At 40.6% G+C, this 21,126-nt stretch overlaps 1 protein-coding gene across 4 annotated transcripts in view; it reads left to right on the forward strand.

Moving 5' to 3' along the window:
- The window catches only part of STIM1 (stromal interaction molecule 1), a 189,102-nt gene that overhangs the window by 73,300 nt on the left and 94,676 nt on the right, over positions 1-21,126 (forward strand). For all 4 annotated transcript variants that reach the window (XM_036904196.2, XM_036904197.2, XM_036904199.2 and 1 more), the window contains exon 2: positions 18,471-18,601. In XM_036904196.2, coding sequence (XP_036760091.1) covers positions 18,471-18,601 — 131 coding nt within the window. The remainder of the gene's footprint in view (positions 1-18,470; positions 18,602-21,126) is intronic.

The raw sequence follows: 21,126 nt of genomic DNA on the forward strand, positions 1-21,126 counted from the left end.
TGGAGTATAAAAACAAAGTGAAACAGAAGGAACAACAACAAAAAGCAGTAGACCCATAGACAACGAGAAGTGACTAGTGGTTATCAAAGAGGAGGGTTTGGGGAGGGTGGGGAGGGAGAAGGTGATTAAGGGGTGCTGTAATTTGCAATCACAACATAGGTTGGTCACTGGGAAGGCAGTACAGCACGGAGAAAACAAGTAATGACTCTGTAACATCTTACTACGTTGATAGACAGTGACCACAGTGGAGGGGTTGAGGACTTGATAACATGGGTGAATGCTGAACCACTGTTTTGTGTATGTGAAACCATCATAAGATTGTGTATCAATGATACTTTAATAAAAAAAAAGAAATGAACCGTTTGTGTTAGAAAGAAAAAAAAACAGTGTACACTTTAGAAATGTGGGCCATTGCTAAGTTAACTCTCTGAACGATTTTTTTCTTATCTGTAAAATGGGCATAGTAAATAGCCCCATAGGGTTGTAGGATTAAATGAGATAGTGTGGCTAAAGCACTAGTATAGTGAGTGATGTCTGGTAGGCATTAAACTGGTAATAATTCCCTTCCTTCCTCCCCTTTTCTGGGAGCCTTTCTCCAGGAGCTAAGCCTGAAAGGTTGACTAAGATTTCAGGGGAGGAGAAGAAGGTTGATAGCAAGCCATGAATGAAGGGGTAGGTCCCATGAATGTGTCGGTCTGGTTGCAGTGGCGGGTACATGGAAGAAACAGAAGTAAAGCTGAAGAAGCAGAAGTCTGGACTTGATTTAAGAGATGTTATTATGGAAGGTGTATTTAAACCCTGTACACATGTGTGTAAATACATAAAGAAAGCCCTTCTTGTACTCTATAGTGTAGTGCAGTAGCTAAGAACTTGGACTCTAGTGCCAGACTGCCTGTCTCTAAATGTCACCACCTAGTTTACTTCTCTGTGCCTTAGTTTCTTGATTTGAAAAATGGAGATGATGATAATGATATCTTGTAGGGTTTTTCTGACGGTGAATGAGGTAACAAATATGAATTGCTTAGAATAGTGCCTGACACATAGCGTTGCATAAATGCTAGCTGCTATAATAATTATTTAAATGAAACAAAACTTTTATAAAACCATGTGTGTCCTTACTGATGAACTCTGATGATTAAAAAAATAACCTTATCTATTAACTGAGGGATTGCTATCTGCAGCTTGGCAGACCTCTGCTGTAGATAATGAAGAAATCATCAACATGGTGAGCAAGGTGAGGCCTGTGTAAAGTGGTGGTGAACAAGATCTGATCAGGAAGGTGCAGGATTAATAAGAGGAGGAGACTTGGCAGTGGGATCTTGAGATAGGGTGTGTCAATGTTCAATCATCTAGAATAGCACATTTGTTGCATTTAGAGGTAATTCCCGGTAGGGTTAGGCAGGAGAAGTATAGGATTTGGGCAACCTGGTTCAAGAACCTGAGTTCTGGTGAGGGAAATGCAGCAAAACTAAAGCAAACAGTGCTGCTGTAGAAAAAGCATCACTACACATTTTTTGAGTGGATACATGTTTTCTGAATAAAATAGGGTGATCATTGAGGACTATAGGAGGCTGGAAGTTCACCTCAAAGTAGGCAGTTCATGTGTTGGGCTTGATGGTGGGTCAGGATTTGATCATAGATCGGGGGTTTGGGGAGTGGGGGTTGCTGCATGGGGATGAGAATGGGTATAGTTTGTGCTCAAGTTAGTAGCTAAACTACAAACAACCCAGTTTCTCAATTCTATTGAGTTCTGCAGAGCAGCATTTCTTAAGCGGTCAGATAATACCTAGACTGCATGTGGCAGTCTCATCACATGGGCTGCATAAGTAGGCCCCATTTCCTGGGAAGAGTGGTGTGTGGTGCTCACTTGGCATATTGCCAACTTTTGCAGATTTTCAAGTCCTGCAAGGGCGAGGCTGAGCTGGCATTCTGTGGGGTTGGGGAATGGTAAGGGTGTCACAAGCAGCTACTTGCATACATTTGGACAGTGCTTCAGGGAAGGGCCTGAGGACCTGCTCCTCTGCCCTTATTTCCAGTGCTGCTTATGCTATGTTCGTAGGCTGGGCCTAGCTGGAACATGGGTTTGGTGATGGGTGGATAGGGTGGCAGGAACTACTGGGTTTGGGACTTCCACTGAATGGTCTGTGGTTTGGTATGAGCTGTTTGCTTTGTTCTGTGTTTTTGCAGCATTAAAGGACATTTGTCTTTATCTTTGGCCAGTCAAGGTTAAGCCGCAAGAGGTTGCATTTGAACTGGACTATTTCTCATTTTGGCTGGCTCTAAGTTTTAAGTCTTAAGACCATTAATGGTGGTGGCCACCAGCAGAGCTCTTTGTGTGATAAAGTGGTTCTGGCTGCTGTGAGAGCCAGTTTGCAAAGCAGGAAGCAGAAGTGTGTGAGGGCAAGATAGAACAGTCTTTTGTAGAGTCTCAAGCTTATTATACACAGAGCTCTGTTGTCTGTTTGAGTCCAGGGTATAGCCAGGTCCATTGCAGAATTCGATGGACTTTACCTAGAGCAGACACCCCCAGAGGGGTAATACTTATTTTTGAAGGAACCAGGGCTTTTATCCTAAGGCAACTCTTCTGCTAGAAACCTGGGACTCTTTAATGTGCCCTTAGAGACCTCTCTAATTCTGTCTATGCAGGCTCAGCTTTCTGACTTAACAGTTGTTGCATTTTCCCTAAGACTAAGCCAATGGCATGTTCTCAGGGAAGCCTTTCCCTGACCCTTGAGGGACAAATTAGTCACTTTGCTTCCACAGAACTTGATATTATACTTTGATTATAGCTCTTTCCTTATATCCTGATTTCCCTGTGTTCTCCACAGGGAATGTAAGCTTTTTTTCTTTTTCTTTTTTCTCCTCCTTCCTATGATGCTTTAATAAAAAAGATTATTTACTGTTGAACATAGCTTTTTCCAAAAGAGCCACAAGCCAAATTCAGGGTTCAAAAAAGAAAGAAAGAAAAATAAATAACCAATCTTCTGAAATAGGGGGAAAATACACCAAAGAACAAACACAACTTTCCTTTGTTCCTTTTCTCCATATCTCCCACAGCCGTATTGGTAAGACTTGAAGAAAACAAGTCATCACATATATACAGCATTTACATAGTCGATAGAAACAAATAAGTTAGTCAAAACATGGCTTAATCTACAATTATGAAGCACAAACTTAAAGATAAGCTTTTTGAAGGCAGAGTTTTTTTTTTAATTGTGTGGCTGTAGCGCCTAACTTACATTATATATAGAAGAAACATCAAGAATGAATGAATGAATGACTTAATCGTAGATTTTCAGTACTTTTCCTTCTTATTAGGAGCTCAAGACCCCAGCTGAGTTGATGTGATAGGTGGACCTCAGGCTGGGACCAAATTTGAAATCTTCTTTGCAGACTTAAGGTCATATTAAATGTTCTCCCCTAACCTTTCGTTTTTCAGCATTCCTTTCTTCTTTAATTGCCATTTAAAGATCTGTATGCGGAAGATGAGCCGGTGGAAGGGAATGCTTCCCTCAGGAGGTGGTCTCTAATGGCAGCCAAGGCTTTGTGGTTGATTAACTCCCTGATCCAATCACTGACTTTGAGGCACCCAGGGAGGGAGCATGGGTATATGTAAGCAGAGCTTAAGAACTCTGTATGCATATATGGTGAGAGGGTGGACCAGGGGAGTGGGGATGAGAGTGATGGTGAGATGAAAAGAAGAATGGTCAGAGAAATCTGGAGTTTTCAATTCTTCCTCAATAACATGTTTTGGATTTTTGTTTTGGTGGTCTAGTCAGAGTAGGTAGTTTAGTAGACAGAGCAGAGTTAAGAGATTTGACCTTTTTCTTTTTTTAATTAAAGTATCATTGATATACATTCTTATGATGGTTTCAGATACACAACACAGTGGTTCAACTTTCACTCATATTATCAAGTCCTCACCCCCTCCACTGAGGTCACTGTTTATCAACGTACTAAGATGTTATAGTGGAGACTTGAGTTTTTTCTGCCTCCAATTCACTGTCACTAGGACAAACCACGAGCACTCTGTTGGTCTCATTTTTCTCATTTGTCAAGTGGGTTCAGGAATCACTGCTCTGTCTGACTCCCTTGACTATAGTGAGAATTGGATGAGAAGGCTCTGCAGAACAGAGGTGATGGTGCCCTGACGAGAGTGGGAGAAAAATATAGTGACTGGTTGCCGTCTCATCTTTTCTCACCAGAGTCTTTCTGTCTCTGGAGAAATCAGCTGTTGTAGCCCAGTCCTTGATACTCAGGTTTCTCTAGCTTTTCTATTCTTTACAGACTCTAGACAGTCACTCTTCATTATGTAATGTGGGTGACCCTGTAAGGCCAGTTGTCCCAGCAAGGCCTTCTATTGCCTCTGACTTCACCCATCAGGGTACTCACCGGGCTGTCTTGCCATTGTCTGTTTGAAGGTAGCTAGTAAGAGTTTAGGTTCTAGAGTCAAGCAGCACAGTTGTGTGCTCTTGAGGAAGTTACTTAATCTCTCTGTACCTTAGTTTCCTATCTGTAAAAGGAGAGTAGTAGTAACTGCCTCACTGGGTTACCGTGAGAATTAAATGAGGTAGTATGTGTAGAGAACTTAGAACAGTGCTGGGCATATAATATGCATTCAAAAAGGTCCCAGAGACAGTTAATTATTACTTAACTGTCCCTTCCCTGACTGGAACTCCTATAGGTCAGGGACCCTATCTGTTTCCTCATGGTATCCCTAGCCCGTAGTACAGGGTTGGAACAGAATATACTTGCTAGGTTCTTGCAGCTGTATAAATTTGAATACTGTATCTGCTGTATACACTACTAACTTACAACTATGACCAGGAGTCTTGTCTTCTCTAAGTCCTAGTTTCCACATCTGTTAAATGGGAATCATAATCCTTGACTTGTAGGGCTGATGTCAGAATTGAATATATATGAAATATGGGGCATTGTGTAAATGTAATTCCCCAACTGCATAGTATGTGGAAGCCCAGTAATTGGCTAATTACTATGATACCTCCTAGTGGCCTGCTTCTGAGTTCCTTCTGAGGTGCTGTTTTTCTGATATTTGGGCCTAGGACAAAAGAAGGAAACAGTATGATGGAATTTCCCTTAGCATTTCCGGACTTTTCTATCTGCCTGCGCTGCTGCTTCTTCTTTAGATTCTGAGTTGCTAGAATAGCCAGAATATTTTTCTGCCTCTTAGTTTCCAAAGTGTCTTAAACAACCAGGGCACTTTTGTTTTGGTTCCTTTAAGCTTGCTCTATTTGGTCCTTGTTGTCCTTTGTCAGTGTTAGTATATCCTGCTTATTTTCAGTTTCCTGACCTGTTGTCCTTTTTCCAAGGCCAGAACAGCACCCACATCATCTGAGATAAATCACTTTATCTGGGCCACTCTAAGAGGGAAGCCCACGGGTCTGGGAGGTAGGAGACCTGAGTTCAAGTTCTGGCTCTGCCTGTCAGCTGTGTGATCTTGGGCAAGGCTCATTTCCTCTTTGGGTCTCAGGCTTCTCATCATTAAAATGAAAGATTTTAACCAAGTAAGTGGTTTCTAAGGGTCCTTAAATTTTGAGTGTGAGTTTGGACAAGTCATTTTTCAGTTTTTTTGAGGTGGTGGTGGGCATCCTAACTTCCTCATCTGTGAAACTAAGTAGGTTGGATCAAATAATTTACAAAGTCACTTCTAGGCCTGCATATTTTCTCCTCATTTTTTTTTTTCTGCCTTGTATTGCTTTCTGTAGCATTTCTGTGACAGTTAACAGCTGTGGACAGGAAGCCCTTGAACACTTCTAACTTGGCAAAGGTTGCTGCTCCTTCTGAACCTCATCCCAGCCCATTTCCTGTGTTTACAGCATTTGCGTTTTTCACTTAGTGACAGGCCTGACAGGTCATACTCCAGTTCTCCTTGCATGGCCTGTGCAGGGTCTACTAAAATGTGCATTAATTTGGGAGTTGGGAGACAGGATTTCAGTCTCCATTCAGCTGTGTTACCTCAGGCAGGTCACCTCCCGTCTCAGAGTTCAATGTCCTCGTCTGTAAAACCAGAGAATTTAGTTAAGGAGTCTTTCTGGCTCTATTATTATAGGATGTGAATGTTTACCTCCCTTATATTCCCCATGAAGGGCCCTCTGTTTAGTCTGTTTCTTCTACATACTCCACCCTGGGAAGGATCCATGTGGTAACCAATATGCATTTATTCTTATCAAGACTCTGGAGACAGACAGAATCCAGTACCAGCCCCACTTCACCATTTGTGTGACTTGAGCAAGTCACTTAGTATATCTGGGCCTCAGTTTCCTCATCTTATATTGAGGGTAATAAAAGTATTGACTTCACAAAGTGGTAGAAGAGACAACATATGTAGAAGTCCCAACATAGTTTCTGATATGATCATCTTCCATTTCTCCCTTAAACAGTTACAATGTACTTAATACTGTTCTTGTAGAGGAGGTAGAAGGACTCAAGTCCCACTCTAGAGGTGCTAACAGACTAGTTGGGGGCAGAACTCGATTATGGTTAGAAGAAACCTTATAATGTGGTGTCTGGACTAGATTGGGTGCAGTGTTTTGACATCAGAGGGGAGACTCCCAGGGCCTGGAGTGGTTAAAGAAGGCTGGTAGACATAGGACTTTCTCTGGGCCTTGAGGGGCTGGCAGGTTTTAAACATGAGAAACTGGAGGGAGAATAATTATAGGAACCCATTTCCCCTTCTCAAGCTCTGGTACTTTGCATAAGTCAGTTTCACATATATCTTCCTCTCTCTTCATCTCAACGGTTATTGTCCAAGGGATTTATTCTTTTCCTGTTTTATATTTTTAAGAGAAAAACTTTAGGGCAAGGGATAATACAACATTTATTCAGAACAAACTTGTTTTACTTTCATCAATGGACTCTAGGAAGTTTGCATACTTCTAAAAACTTAGAAAATTTATTATCCTAATAGAATAATTTTTATGCTACATTTTATAGATGGAGAAACAGTGCCTCCAAAAGGTTAAGCAGCTCTTTCAGCTCGATATTAACAAGTTATAGTGACAAATCACAGGGGCCCTACGTAATAATTGAGTACGGCTTAAGCCACTTTAGAAGATCAGTATAATTTAGCATTTCTCTGTTGTGTCTGTCTATTCACCCAAGTTCTCAGTAATCTGTAATAGAGTCTTTTAATGCTTATCTTCCAGAGATAGCTATCCTACTCCTGGCTCCTGCCTATGCTTACCTCTTGTTCTTACCAGCAGTTCTCAGTTCTTTAGTCACCAGTTCTGCCTCTCTACCCCAACCTTAGATCTCTTAATTCTCAATTTTTCCCAACTATTTACCAAGCACCTACTATATGCCAGACTAGAGAGAGATGCACATACCAGCTTCTGCTTGGATCTTTCAGTATTGTGGTTATACAGCCAATCATAACAAAAACAACTTGGTAGTAATTGTGTGCTTATATGTAGAGTACAGTGTGCCATACTCTATGTGAAGTACTTTATTAACTAATTTCATTCTCACAACTCTATGAGGTAGGTACTATTTTTTCCTTATTTCATGGACAATGAAACAGAGAGGTTAAGTAATTGATCTCAATTGTGATACTCAGAAGCACAGTGACCATGAAAGCATAAAAGAGGAGCTCCTAATCTAACCTGAGGAGTCAGGGTAGAAAATGCTTCCTAGAGGAATTAGAAAAAAGGCTAAGTAGAATCTTGAAACTTGAGCAGGAATTAGTAGAATGGGACAAGGATATTGCAGGAAGAAGGAACATCATGTACAAAGCCACAGTGAGTTTTGCATATTTATGGAACTGAAAGTGTTTAGTATGGTGGGAGTGTAGGGTGCATGGGAGTGAGTGGGATGGGATAAGGTTAGAAAACTCAGTAGACACCATTTCTTGAAAAGCCTTATATTCTTTGCTACATTGTATTCATTATATGGGACATTGGTTCCCTATCTTGGGGATTTCAAACTCCGAAAGGGATCCTTGAAGGGTATCTCATGAATCCATATAATTTCCTTAATCATTTTTCAGTTGGTGGGTACTAAAAGTACTATTACTATTATATGGAGCTTTTTTGAATTCCTTATTGAAAAAAGTTAGGGATCACTGTTGTAGGAGTTTGGAAGCCCTGCAAAGGGTTTTTAAAAAATTAAAATGTTAAAATGGGTATAGAGAGCAAGTACCTCAACATAATAAAGGCTATATATGACAGATGCACAGCCAACATCATACTTAACAGTGAGAATCTGAAAGCTTTTCCTAAAGACAAGGATGCCCACTCACCCCACTTTCATTCAACATAGTACTGGAGGTCCTAGCCATGGCAATCAGACAACACAAAGAAATAAAAGGCATCCAGATTGGTAAGGAAGAAGTTAAACTGTCATTGTTTGCAGATGACATGATATTGCCCATAAAAAACCCTAAAGAATCCACTCCAAAACTACTAAATCGAATATCTGAATACAGCAAAGTTGCAGAATACAAAATTAATACACAGAAATCTGTTGGATTCCTATATACTAATGATGAATGAGCAGAAAGAGAAATCAGGAAAACAATTCCACTCACAATTGCATCACAAGGAATAAAATACCTAGGAATAAACCTAAACCTAATCAAGGATGTAAAAGACCTATACCCTGAAAACTACAAGACACTCATAAGAGAAATTAAAGAGGACACCAATAAATGGGAATACATCCAATGCTCATGGATAGGAAGAATTAATATTGTCAAAATGGCCATCCTGCCTAAAGCAATCTTCAGATTCAATGCAATCTCTGTCAAAATACCAATGGCATTCTTTAACAAACTAGAGCAAATAGTTCTAAAATTCATATGGAACCATGAAAGACCCCCAAATAGCCAAAGCAATCCTGAGAAGGAAGAATAAAGCTGGGGTGAGGGGTGTGTTATACTCCCTGACTACAAGTTCTACCTCAGAGCCACAGTAATCAAAACAATTTGGTCCTGGCACAAGAATAGATCCATAGATCAGTGGAACAGAATAGAGAGCCCAGCTATAACCCCAAGCATATATGGTCAATTAATATATGATAAAGGAGCAATGATATGCAATGGGGAAATGATAGCCTCTTCAACAGCTGGTTTTGGCAAAACTGTATAGCTACATGTAAGAGAATGACACTGGATTATTGTCTAACTCCATACACAAAAGTAACCCCGAAATGGACAAAGACCTGAATGTACCTCATGAAACCATAAAACTCTTAGAAGAAAACATAGGCAAAAATCTCTTGAGTATAAACATGACCAACTTTTTTCTGAACACATCTGCTTGGGCAAGGGAAACAAAAGCAAAAATGAACACATGGGACTACATCAAACTAAAAAGCTTCTGCACAGCAAGGACACCATCAGTAGAACAAAAAGGCATTCTCCCTACACTATGGGAGAATGTTTTTGTAAATGACATATCTGAGAAGGGGTTAACATCCAAAATATATAAAGAACTAACATCCCTCAACACTCAGAAAGCAAATAATCCTATTAAAAAATGAGCAGAGGATATGAACAGACAATTCTCTATTAAAAAACTGTAGATTTACATGCAATTAATAAAAACTCAGAGAGATCACTGGGAAACTCAGTTTCCTCTACAGTAACATGGTGAAAAATATTGCAACCAGAATATTGACATTGACACAATTCACCAATTTTGTTCAGATTTCCCCAGTTTTACTTATAGGCATGTGTGTGTGTATTAAACTCTTTTATAGTACATAAGTATCCTTCATGTGCCCCTTTTACCCACACTCTTCCTTCCTTCCCCTTCCCTGCCTCTAACCCTTCTGTCCTCCATCTCTAAAGTTTTGTCCTTTCAAAAATGTTATGTAAATGGAATCATAGAGTTTGTAACCTTTTGGAATTGACTTTTTTTTTTTTCTCCGTGTAATTCCCTGGAAATTCAGGTAGTTGTATGTATCATTACTTTGTTCCTTTTTACTGCTGAGTAGTAGTCTATTGTATATAAGTACCAGAGTTGAACTGTTCACCTGTTGAAGAGCATATGAACCGATCCCAGTTTTTGGCTGTTACACATAAAGCTTCTATAAACATCTGTGTACAAGTTTTGTATAAACCATAAAGGATTTTATTCAGGAGAGTGGTCTAGTTAGAGTTGAATTTTAGAAAAATTATACTGACTGCTTTGGTAGAGGATGAGTTTGAGAGCAGAGACACGAGCTCAGTGAGGAAACTGGTGCAGTAACCAGGCAAGATACACTGAAATCTGAACTCAGTTCTTGGTGAGCAAGAATATTCTTTGCCATAGAGGCCTTTCCTTAGAAGTCACATCAGGCTGTGCAGGTGACAGAGCAGGGTGGGTGAGCCTGGGCTGTAAGCAGGCTCAGGCAGATGTCATTTTGGACAGTCATCCCCTTTCAGGGATGATGCTCTGTTACAGTAAGCTGAGAACTGCATCAGCTAAGGAAGGACTGTGAACCTAGTTCTTAATACGATCATCCTGACTGCAAGAATTTTCAATAGATATTCTTGATTATCTTCTCTCAAGAAAAAATAAGGGGCCCAGTTATCTTTCTTGTATTGTTTGAGTGGAGGCTTTTATGGGACAGAAAGATGATGAGAAACTCTCTTCTATTTCTGATCTCTTTTGGAGCCCAGGAATGTGTTCTCTGGTAAGCCAGCCAGCAGTGGGCCTGGGAGACTTGAGGATGACCTCTTATTGCTATGGAAACTAGAATCCACATTGTTTTCACCCCATACACTGGCTCCTCAGTGTTTATATCTTCAAGGCATTTATCACTGTGCTCTTGAGGCTGCTGTGATCAGAACTGATTGTTGGGAGCCAGTCCCACTTCTGAACCCAGAAGGATATAATTGTAAGGGTCCACTAGAGGATTGGGTACTGCACAAAGTCCTTATTGGGGCAAGTCCTTGGGTGCCCACCCAAACACTTTCAGAAATCTGTTTTGAGTTTGTTTGTAATTATGTTTTTGGCCATCTCAAACTCTGAAAGTGCTGGCCAGGACACAGGAATATTTGGGTCAGGTGCCAGATCAGAGAATTTGGGTAGCTTTTGAAAACGAGTGTGTTGATTTAATTTCTCTGAGGCTGTCACACTACTTGGCACAGACACTTTTATAATGTAAAGACCTGTGGTGTGTGGGACCCCAAAGCTGAGAAAGCAAATATTCAAAATCTATAAGTAGCTTCTAGTTGTCCCTAGACCAGGTATTGTATTGCTTAGCACTTGGCCAAAAAAAAAAGGGGAACACCAGAAAAATCAGGCTCCGTTTGCTGCACTTGGAAAGATAAGACAGGTAAAGCTAAGAATAGAGAACTGACAAATGAGTGACCAACATTTTTATAGGGCTTTTCTGTTTTTCAAAGAACATTACTGATTTTCAGTTAAAATTAATCCTTAGAAGTAGTCAGGGAATAGGAGAGCTGAAATCCAAAGACCCACCTCTACGACTTCGGCAATTCAGTATAGATTTTAAAAATTGGAGAGTATGTCGGGGTGGAGGGAACACTGGAGGCCAGAGAAGTGTGTCTTACTTCTGTATGTATTCTCAGTGCCTTTGGCTAATCCAGCCAGCTAGTTCAATGTTTAGTACATAGCTGTTTGGGAGTAATTTATAAATGTTGAAATGGCAGCGTGTGAACACTGAACTGGGAGACAGGCACTTTTAATTCAGTCAGAAAGGTTATAGAAATAAAAGGGCAGGCAAATAGGCTATTAAGCAAATGGACAAGAGTCCAAAGCCCTGCAGGAGACCTAGAAGTAGGTACAGGGAGTCAGAACAGCTAGAAGACTCCTGTAGAAGAAGTCCAGGTTGTTGAGGTCATGGCTTGCTTGGTGGGGACTAAATTTAGGGGTTAGCCACCTTCTTATGGAAGGAGGCTTCTTGTGAGATTAAAGTTTGAAGAAAAGAATACTGAGAGGAGGAAGGAGGTAGAAATGGGACATGAAAGGGGTGGTTGAGAGGAGAGAAGGCTGAAGATTTCTTCATCTCTTCTAGCAGATGATTAGGCTTCATACACTTAAACAGAAGCATATTCTTTTGCTCCTTTTGCTCCTCCCAGCAGAGGGTATCAGGGACTCAGCATTCCTTCTCTAAGTCCTAATGAGGAAGGGGTCTCTGTCTAGTGCTGGACACTGAAGAAGTTAAGGCAAAACTAGGGAGTTGTATTTACCGTGTGCGGGAGATAACACAAGCCCAGCTGGGATGTCTGTGTTTGCCTTTAATAGACAAAAACCTGACGGAAACAACCCCTATTTGTGGGCCTTGGAGAGAAGAGTTAGTAGTTCTAGGGAGCATCTTGCGCAGTCTCATCTGCATCTCCCAACCATAGCCTTGCCTCAGGACGTGGTACAGGAGGTTGGTGAGGCTTCTGATCTGGTTCTGCCACTACTTTGCCAGTCAACCTAGAGCAAAACAATCCCATTTCATGGCCTCAGTCTCCTCCGGCATAAAGTGATCAGTGGCTCTTGATGACTTCCAAAGCCCTTCTAACTCTGCCATTTAGAACCTGAGTACAGTAGGGATCCCACCATCCATTACTCCCATTCTGTGCCAGGAGCTTTGGCAAGATTGGTAAAAAGTACCCTTTGACTTTGAATCCTTAATAAACCAAACTGTGTGTGAGGCTGTGCTCCTTGCTCTTATGCTTGATGTGCCTGGGTTGTCCTCCCTTCTACTCCTCCTGTCTTCTACCTGTTGTCCAGACTGTGGTATCTCTCGCTGTTCTGGTCTCTTGCCCCTCACCATATTATACTTTGTGTCTTTGTGATTCATGTACTGTGCTCATTCTAGCACTTTTTTGGGTAAGGAATATGTTTGTTGAAATCTGAATTTGCTTCTTCATGCACAAAGTTCTCCTGGGTATTCATTTGTTCATTCAACAAATGTGCATGGAAGCCCAGCTGTTGTGCTAGGGACTTGGCTAGGTACTATGTGTTGGCCAGAAACTAGGATTCAGCCATGAAGAAGACAGCCATGGTCCTGCCACTATGGAGCTTACAGTTTAATGAAAAGGACAGACATTAAGCAAATAATCACACAAGTAATTACAATTGTGAGAAGTGTTATAAATGAAAAATATGGCATGCTTTGGAGATGTATAATGTGAGCCTAAGCCAACATTTAAAAGTCAAGAGAAGAAACCTGCTTTGCACCTTAGGGAAGAAGAAAGATTTATTCAGCAAATCTATGTTGAATATCTACTATGTGCCCGGCACTATAGGAGTCCCTGAGGCCACTGCAGTGAGCAAAACAAGTTTCTACTCTTGTGAACTTACTTCTATTGGAGGGAGATAGATAATAAACAAATCAATGAATAAATATTCATTGTAGTAGTAGGTCACTATGAAAAAATGAAAAATACATGAGCTCTGCCCTCCGATATCCTCAAATAACTGGAGTTCTAAGTTTACAGAGGTAAAGACCATAAGAAGTACAAAGTCAGAAATGCTGGTGGAACTTAGAGGTATAGCTCATTATTTTGCATACCGAAGGTTATATAGTTAATGTTTAATGGATTATATATTTATCTATTTATTTATTTATTTTCCACTAAGGACTTTCTTTAATTATAGTTCATTATAAATTTAAAAAATTGTTACTGGAATAGTCCAATCACAGGTTAGAGGAAAAATATATGTGATATTATAATCAACATATATTTTTAAAAGCATGCTAATGAATTGAAAAATATCTACTGATTATACACACATTGTAAGTTATGCTTTTTTTTAGACTTTTATTTTTTCAGAGCAGTTTAGGTTTACCACAAAATTGCGAGGGATGTAAAGAGATCTCCTACATATCACCTGCCTCAACACATGCATAGCTTACCCCATTATTAACATTACCCACCAGACTGGTATATTTTTTTTGCTGAGGTTGAACCTACATTGATATATCATAATCACCCAGGTCCAGCTTACCTTTAGGTTTACTCCTGATGTTGTATGGGTTATTTTTTAATATGCCCTTGCTGGGGGGAAGATTGAGGAGTCTTTCGTGTTAGCACTGCTTGGATAGCTGAAACCTGTGCCAGCTTTGTCCAGAAGATAAGGCTCTTCTAAATTCCTGACCCCTCCTGAGAGGAGCTGGACCTCTCCTTGGGTATGAGGACATGATGTTCTAAAGGGGCAGCAGCATCCCTAAGTAGGCTGCATTTTACTCAGCCCAGGGATCTGACTCCTCTTTGTTCTGCAGCTAGGTTTACCATGTGCTGTATTCCAGGGACGACCTTTCTTGCCAGTTCCAGGTCTCATATCAGTTTTGCTTCTCAGCCCTTTACCTTTTTGTCTAGCAGGTTTTCCCTGCCATTTCCTTGCCCTCACCACCCATACCTGTTCTCATACTAGGTTCCATGTCATTTTATCTCTCAGGAACCTCATGGCCCTTGGTTGAATCTGAAAGTCTTCCTAGGGCTAGTGCTCTCAGTCTTACAGTCTTCTGAATCCTTTCTAAGGGTGAAGGTGGATACTGATCCCATCCAGTCTTGGCTATGCAGTGGGGAGTGAAGCAGGAAAAATTATTCTCATAGAAGAGGCCTCTGCTGGTAAAATTTAGCAATTTCTAGATTTGCCTCAGGTTCCAACCAGGTACTGAGAACAGACTGACCAGTGGCCTTCTCTACCCCTTATCTCTACCTTCTTCCTTGACTGCTGTTTCTCTCACTTCTTTCTGTTTGGGCTTGTGTCTCACATCAGACAGTCCACTGTCAGGCTCAAATGCAGTGCTCTGCTTGCATGACTATAGATATATGTTCTCTGGGGGATGAATTACTGTTTAATGATGTGAAATTAAAGTGGCTAGGAGAGAAGAGGCAGAGAATGGTGGTTGTTTGTGGTGGGGATTGGTGGGTTGTACCCAAGAATTCACTTGATTTTTGGAGAGAGGCAGTTTGTCGTGAATCCATTCATTCATACATTCATTCATTCAGTTCGCACTTACTGATTTCATACTTGACAGGGTGGATGTTAGTGATAGTGCTATACTAGGCCCTGGGGGATAGAGTGAGTCAAACTTAGACCTTGCCCTTTTCAGGATGTGGCATGCAAACAACTCAGAGCATGAGAATTAATATAACAGAGTTATATACAAAGTGCTTTGGAGCATAGAACAATAAATGACTAGCTCTGCCTGGAGAAAGGAGAGGAAATTTGTACATGAGGAAAAGGACTTTGTGGTTTTGTCTGCCAGTGGTTAACAATATGTGGTCTGTAGACCATTGGGTGTCACCAAGATCTTTTTGGGGGAAGCTGCTTTAATAATAATGTTAAGATACCATTTGCTTTTTTTTTTTTTTTTTTACTGTGTGTACATTTGCACTAATGGTACAAAAGCAATTAGTAGGTAAAATCAGTAGAAGACTACAAATGATTGATTGTGAGCTTTATGCAGGCCCTATGCTAGGGATTTTAGCAAATGTGGTCTTACTTAATTCTCACAGAAACCCTATGCAACAAGATAATTATATTCATTTTGCAAATGAGATGCTGGAGGTTCAGGGAAGTTAACTTGTCCAAAATCATATTTGTATCTGTATCACTATAACTGATGAAGCTGGGATTTTTAACATGTGTTCTGACTCTAAGTCCAGATCTCTTTCATTGTAATAATAATGTGTTATTAATTGGGTGGATCTTCTAAGGTATTTCCAGATGGCTCTGGGAAGCCTTGACAGACTGGAATGTATACGAGAAGGTAGAAGAGGTCTCAAGAAAGAAAGACAGCCTAGGACATGTTTGGAGTTATTTGTGAATTTTGGCTGACATATTTTTTTATGGACAGGATTCTATGGCCATATGGGGCATTAAGATTTTATACACCTTTATCCTCAATCCCTTTCATCCATCTCTTTGCCAGATGATGCCAGCAGAAAGGTTACCTGTCTGTCTGAACAAATTACAAACCAGAGCCTGGGGTTTGAAGTCCAGACTTCTTGGACCTATCCTAGGCTTTGGAGAAAGGGGCTGACCTCAGGCCTGTGGAAGCTGAAAGCCCTCAATCCCTAGAGCTTGGTAAACTATTTCCATTATTATAAAAGCCTATTAAAAGTTGTGCTTTACTTAGAATACACCTGTGTGTGTGTATAGGTAATGAAAAGATTGGATCTCTTCACTTTGGGTCAGAAATATGCCAATCCAGTGTGGTTCAGGTATGCTACCTATGGCCTTCTAGGACAGAGGTCAGCAAACTATGGCAGAGGGGCCAAGTCAAGCCCATTACCTGCTTTTGTAAATAAAATTTTATTGGAACACAGCTAAACTCATTCACTTATGTTTTGTCCATGGCTGCTTTTGTGCTCAGTGACAGAGTTAAGTAGTTACAACAGAGATGACTGTATTGTCTGGCCTTTTATAGAAAAAGGTTTCTGATCCCTAGAGTAATCTTGATTCTTTCTGTCATGGCATTTAACAACACAGTGTTTTAATTGCCTGCTTTCCCTACTTTTATAATTGACTCATTGAGAGCAAAGATGAGATCTGATTCATGTCTTTATGCCCTGTGCTGATTACAGAGCCTGAAATACAAAGAGCCCTAAATAAATGTTGTTTAAATGGGCACTTTGTATGCTGATCAGAAAGCTCTGATAGGCAATTATATGTGTTTTTGAGTAAAACAAAAGTAGGAAGAGGGAAGGAAAGCATTATGTTGGCTATGCTATCACAGTGCTATATGCGTAATCTACGAACTACTCATTACTTACTGCAATTTTTTTTTTTGGATGGGTAATTCACGGATAGCAGTCCATGAACAACACAATCATGCCAAGAACTCTTGTTGGCGAGGAAGTTGAGAAACAATGCCTTAATCTTTGGCTACATTCTACTCTTTGTCACTCACTAGTGACAAAGAGTACCCACCACCCCTCTACCCTGCCCTCTACATCCCATTCCAACTTGGCAGGACAAATTAGGAATAACATCAGGTTACATGGAGATATTTATTTTGTATGCATACTATTCATTTTGCTTTTTTTCTTTTATAAAACCATTTCTTCAGTGTGCTTTTTATCAGCATTATTACCATCTGTGGCTTCCAGAAGATGAAACCAACCTAAAGTTTTCTGGTGACCTTGGCATAAAGGCATTCAGGTGAAGGGCTGGCCTGGGCATCAGCAGACCTGGGCTCTTGCTATGGCTTTTCAGCTGCTGGTGACCTTGTTTCTATCAGTTAATATCTGTGAGCTTCAACATACAATTTTTTTTTTTTTTTTTTTTTTTTTTTTTTGTGGAGCCAAGATGGGGGCATGAGAGCAATGTATTTTTATTGACTCACATCTGGGACACTTAGAAAATTTACACCTCTCCCTCATTTTGGAAAGGATTTGAGCAACTAGTGAGTGACATAGAGGTGACTTGTCCTATCCCTGCCTCTGGCCAGCAGACAAGTGAATGATTAAATGGATTAGAATGTTTCAGGTCTTTCATCAACATCTTCTGGAAGGCTTCACAGCCTTTTTTAATCCTGTTCTTGCTTTCTCTTCTGTAACAGCTTCTTCTATTATCTGAGAAGTCAGGGTCTGTCTTCTATCTTTTTTGGGGGTAATCTGAAGAGTATTTTGCCTATGAAGTGGTTATCAAGATCAGGGGCAGAAGGAAAGAGGAATTTTAGACTCTAGAGATTGGAAGAAATACTAGAAACTTAGTTAAAATGTCTTTTTCAAAAAGTGAACTTGAAGCCTGGAGAAGGGAAGTTATCTCCTTAGAGTCACATGGTAGAGCAAAGACTAGATTCTAGGCTCCTGCTGTGTACATGAGTCAGGCTAGGTGTTTTTCAGGTTTTAAAAGAGTAGGGTGGCCTAGCCCCTTATACTGGTTTTATTGCTGCATGACTGTAGAGAAGGCTACACTCCAGATCTCCCATATCACATGAGCTTGGGACCTTAGATGTCTAATAGCTAATTTGCTGAATGTAACTGTTTGTGGGAAGGCACAAGATGTGAAGGTTTCTCCAGTTAGCCTGTGGCTGGCATTAAATGTACCAGTAAAAAGGAAAGCAAAAAGGAAAATACTTATTATTCTGACATTGGAAAAATGGGCTGTTTCCCTGTTTCTAGAAAGATTGTATTCAATCTATTGACTAATTAAAATGAAATTCATTTGAATATGTATTTTTTTGGTTATCAGTGAGTCTAAACTTTTTCCTGTGTTCATTGTCTATTTATATTTTTTCTCATTTGTATTTTTTTCTTGTGAGTTACCTATTCATGCTCTTTTTCTAGATCCTAGTGTATTCCTTGTCCTATGCTTGATTTCCCTGCTGGGGAACTATTAGGATAATAAAACATTGTCCCTAAATGAGAGAATCTCAGCATATCCTTGGGAAGACAGTTAAAGGCTTGATGAAACACTGTTCTCACTGTGTAAGTAGCCAGTTAAGTGGCTACAGGAAGATCAGGTGCTAGAAGCTAAGGACACTGAGACAGGTGGGTAATAGAGGCTGGGTGGCAGCCCCCAGTAATATTGTCTCTTGTTTTTCCTGTACAGAGTTTTGCCGGATTGACAAGCCTCTGTGCCACAGTGAGGATGAGAAGCTCAGCTTTGACGCAGTCCGCAGCATCCACAAGCTGATGGATGATGATGCCAATGGTGATGTGGATGTGGAAGAAAGTGATGAGGTGAGCCCTCTCTCCCTGCTTGGGGCTGTCCTCCCTTCCTGTGTGGACAGTCCCTGAAAGCTGTCTAGACAGATTCTTCCCCATGGAGAGATGTTCTTGATATTGCCTTGTTCTCTTGGAACTAATCCCAATCAGAGAAGGTGATTCTCAGCAGAGCGGCCCTCTAGGAGCCAGCCTGCCAGAGTGCAGGCCTTATGTTTGTGTCTGTGCCTGAACTGGCTCCCATCTGCCTACCAGCTGGAAGCACAACACTGAGCTGTGCTGTTTGAGAGGGTGAGGGAGCCCCGAGGTTGGTCTCTACGGTTTCCCTGAAGCCTTATTGTAATCCTGCTGTAGCTGGAGGGCTTCAGTCTGTTCTTACTCTGTGCTCGCATATGGGAGAGAAGGCAAGACAGTCAGATCTTGGAGCTTGTACTGTCTTTGGGAGGACAAAGCATGTTCCTGGAAAGATCATTTTGAATTCCAGGCTGCAGTTGCTGGGAGCTAATTGAGTGGTCCAGAGAGTAAGAGCAAATGGAATCTCTAGATGGAAAAAGCTCTGTTATTGTTTCACCTTTTGGCATTACTACAGCTTCAGTTCCACAGAGCCCAGACTACAAAGTCATCCTGTGTGAAAGATTTAAAGGTTTTAGTTGACTTCAAGCTTAGCCTGAGCCAGCAGTTCGGTGAAGCTGCCAAGTTATGCCAAATCTTTAATAGAGATATGGTGTATATCAGGGGGTAGGAGGTAAGCCTAGTCTCTTTTCCCTGCTTGTTGGCCCACTTTTAAGTTTTGAGCTCAGTTTTGGATCTCATATTGTCAGAAGCTTTTGGAACAGTGAAAGCCTGTACAGAAAGGAGTAACATGATTGAAGAAGAGTATGGAAACTATGAAATGGAGAGCATTCAGTACAATTCAGTATTTATAAGCATTTATTATGTATGTGCCAGGCATTTTTGTAGACATGAGGATGTGGCAATAAATAGGAGAAGATGCATCTGTCCTCATATAATTTATAGTCTAGTGAAGAAACTTTAGTTGGGAAAAGATTCAGGTAATATAATTTCTATCTTAAAATACGTTAGCAGTGGAAGAATTAGACTTAAATAACAGTGATGATAACAGTGAAAACTGTAGCACTAGCTATCATTTATTGAATTCTTACTCTATGCCAGGCATAATGTTAAGCTCTTTGCATACTCTTACAGCTTTCTAAACAGCCTTATTGGTATTATTATCAAGGACTGGAGCCTTGGGAAGGTTAAGCATTTTGTTTAAGGACACATTGAATATGAGCACAGATCTGATTTCAAAGTTCCTGCTGTTAACCACTGCTGTATTGTTTCTCTTATTCTGAGGGTAGAACCAGGACCAATGTGGGGGAAGTAAAATATAGGTGTATTCTTTTAGAATGAAGAATTATCAACAGCATTATCTCATCACAGAAGAGGTCCTTGGTAGGTAGGTAGTTAACTCCCTGATACAGAAGATGGCAAACAGAATACAGCACTCCACTGATTGGCCAGCAGAGCGGATCCTTGTATTAGTTTGAACTAGATAATGTCTAAGAAATCTAGAAAAGGAGAAAAATAGACTTCCTGAAGAAAAAGCAGAAACTTGGATAGGGATGGGACAACCTGAGTAGTAGGGGACCATTGTGAGCCCAGATAAGGAGATAGTAAGAAGCATGGTGGATCAGTTTGGTTAGACAGAGTGACTATAGTGAAAACTGCAGGACAAAAACCTGGAAGGAAAGTGGGGCCCAAGCAACCAGGTGAAGAGATGTGTACTTGTGGAGCCTGGCAATTAGCAAGGATGACAACCAGGATGAAAGTATCTGAACTTTTGGTCACATCCAGAAGTGTCACTGGCCCTCAAAGAACCCAAATTCTTTTTTTTTTTTTTAATTTATTTTATTTCATATTACATTTTTTAATTAAGGTATTATTGATATACACTCTTATGAAGGTTTCACATGAAAAACAATGTGGTTACTACATTCACCCATATTATTGAGTACCCCCCCAAACCCCACTGTAGTCACTGTCCATCAGTGTAGTGAGATCCCACAAAGTCACTATTTGCCTTCCCTGTGCTACACTGTCTTCCCCATGATCCCCCCCACATCACGTGTGCCAATCATAATACTCCTCAATCCCCTTCTCCCTCCCTCCCCACCCACCTTCCCCCACCCCTCCCCTTTGGTAACCACTAGTTCCTTCTTGGAGTCTCTGAGTCTGCTGCTATTTTGTTCCTTTAGTTTTGCTTTGTTGTTATACTCCACAAATGCGGAAAATCATTGGTACTTGTCCTTCTCCACCTGGCTTATTTCACTGAGTATAATATCCTCCAGCTCCATCCATGTTGTTGTAAATGGTAGGATTTGTTTCTTATGGCTGAATAGTATTCCATTGTATATATGTACCACATCTTCTTTATCCATTCATCTACTGATGGACACTTAGGTTGCTTCCATATCTTGGCTATTGTAAATAGTGCTGCAATGAACATAGGGGTGCATATGTATTTTTGAATCTGAGAAGTT

Source organism: Manis pentadactyla, chromosome 9, assembly GCF_030020395.1.
Source record: "Manis pentadactyla isolate mManPen7 chromosome 9, mManPen7.hap1, whole genome shotgun sequence".
Taxonomy (NCBI): Eukaryota; Metazoa; Chordata; class Mammalia; order Pholidota; family Manidae; genus Manis; species Manis pentadactyla.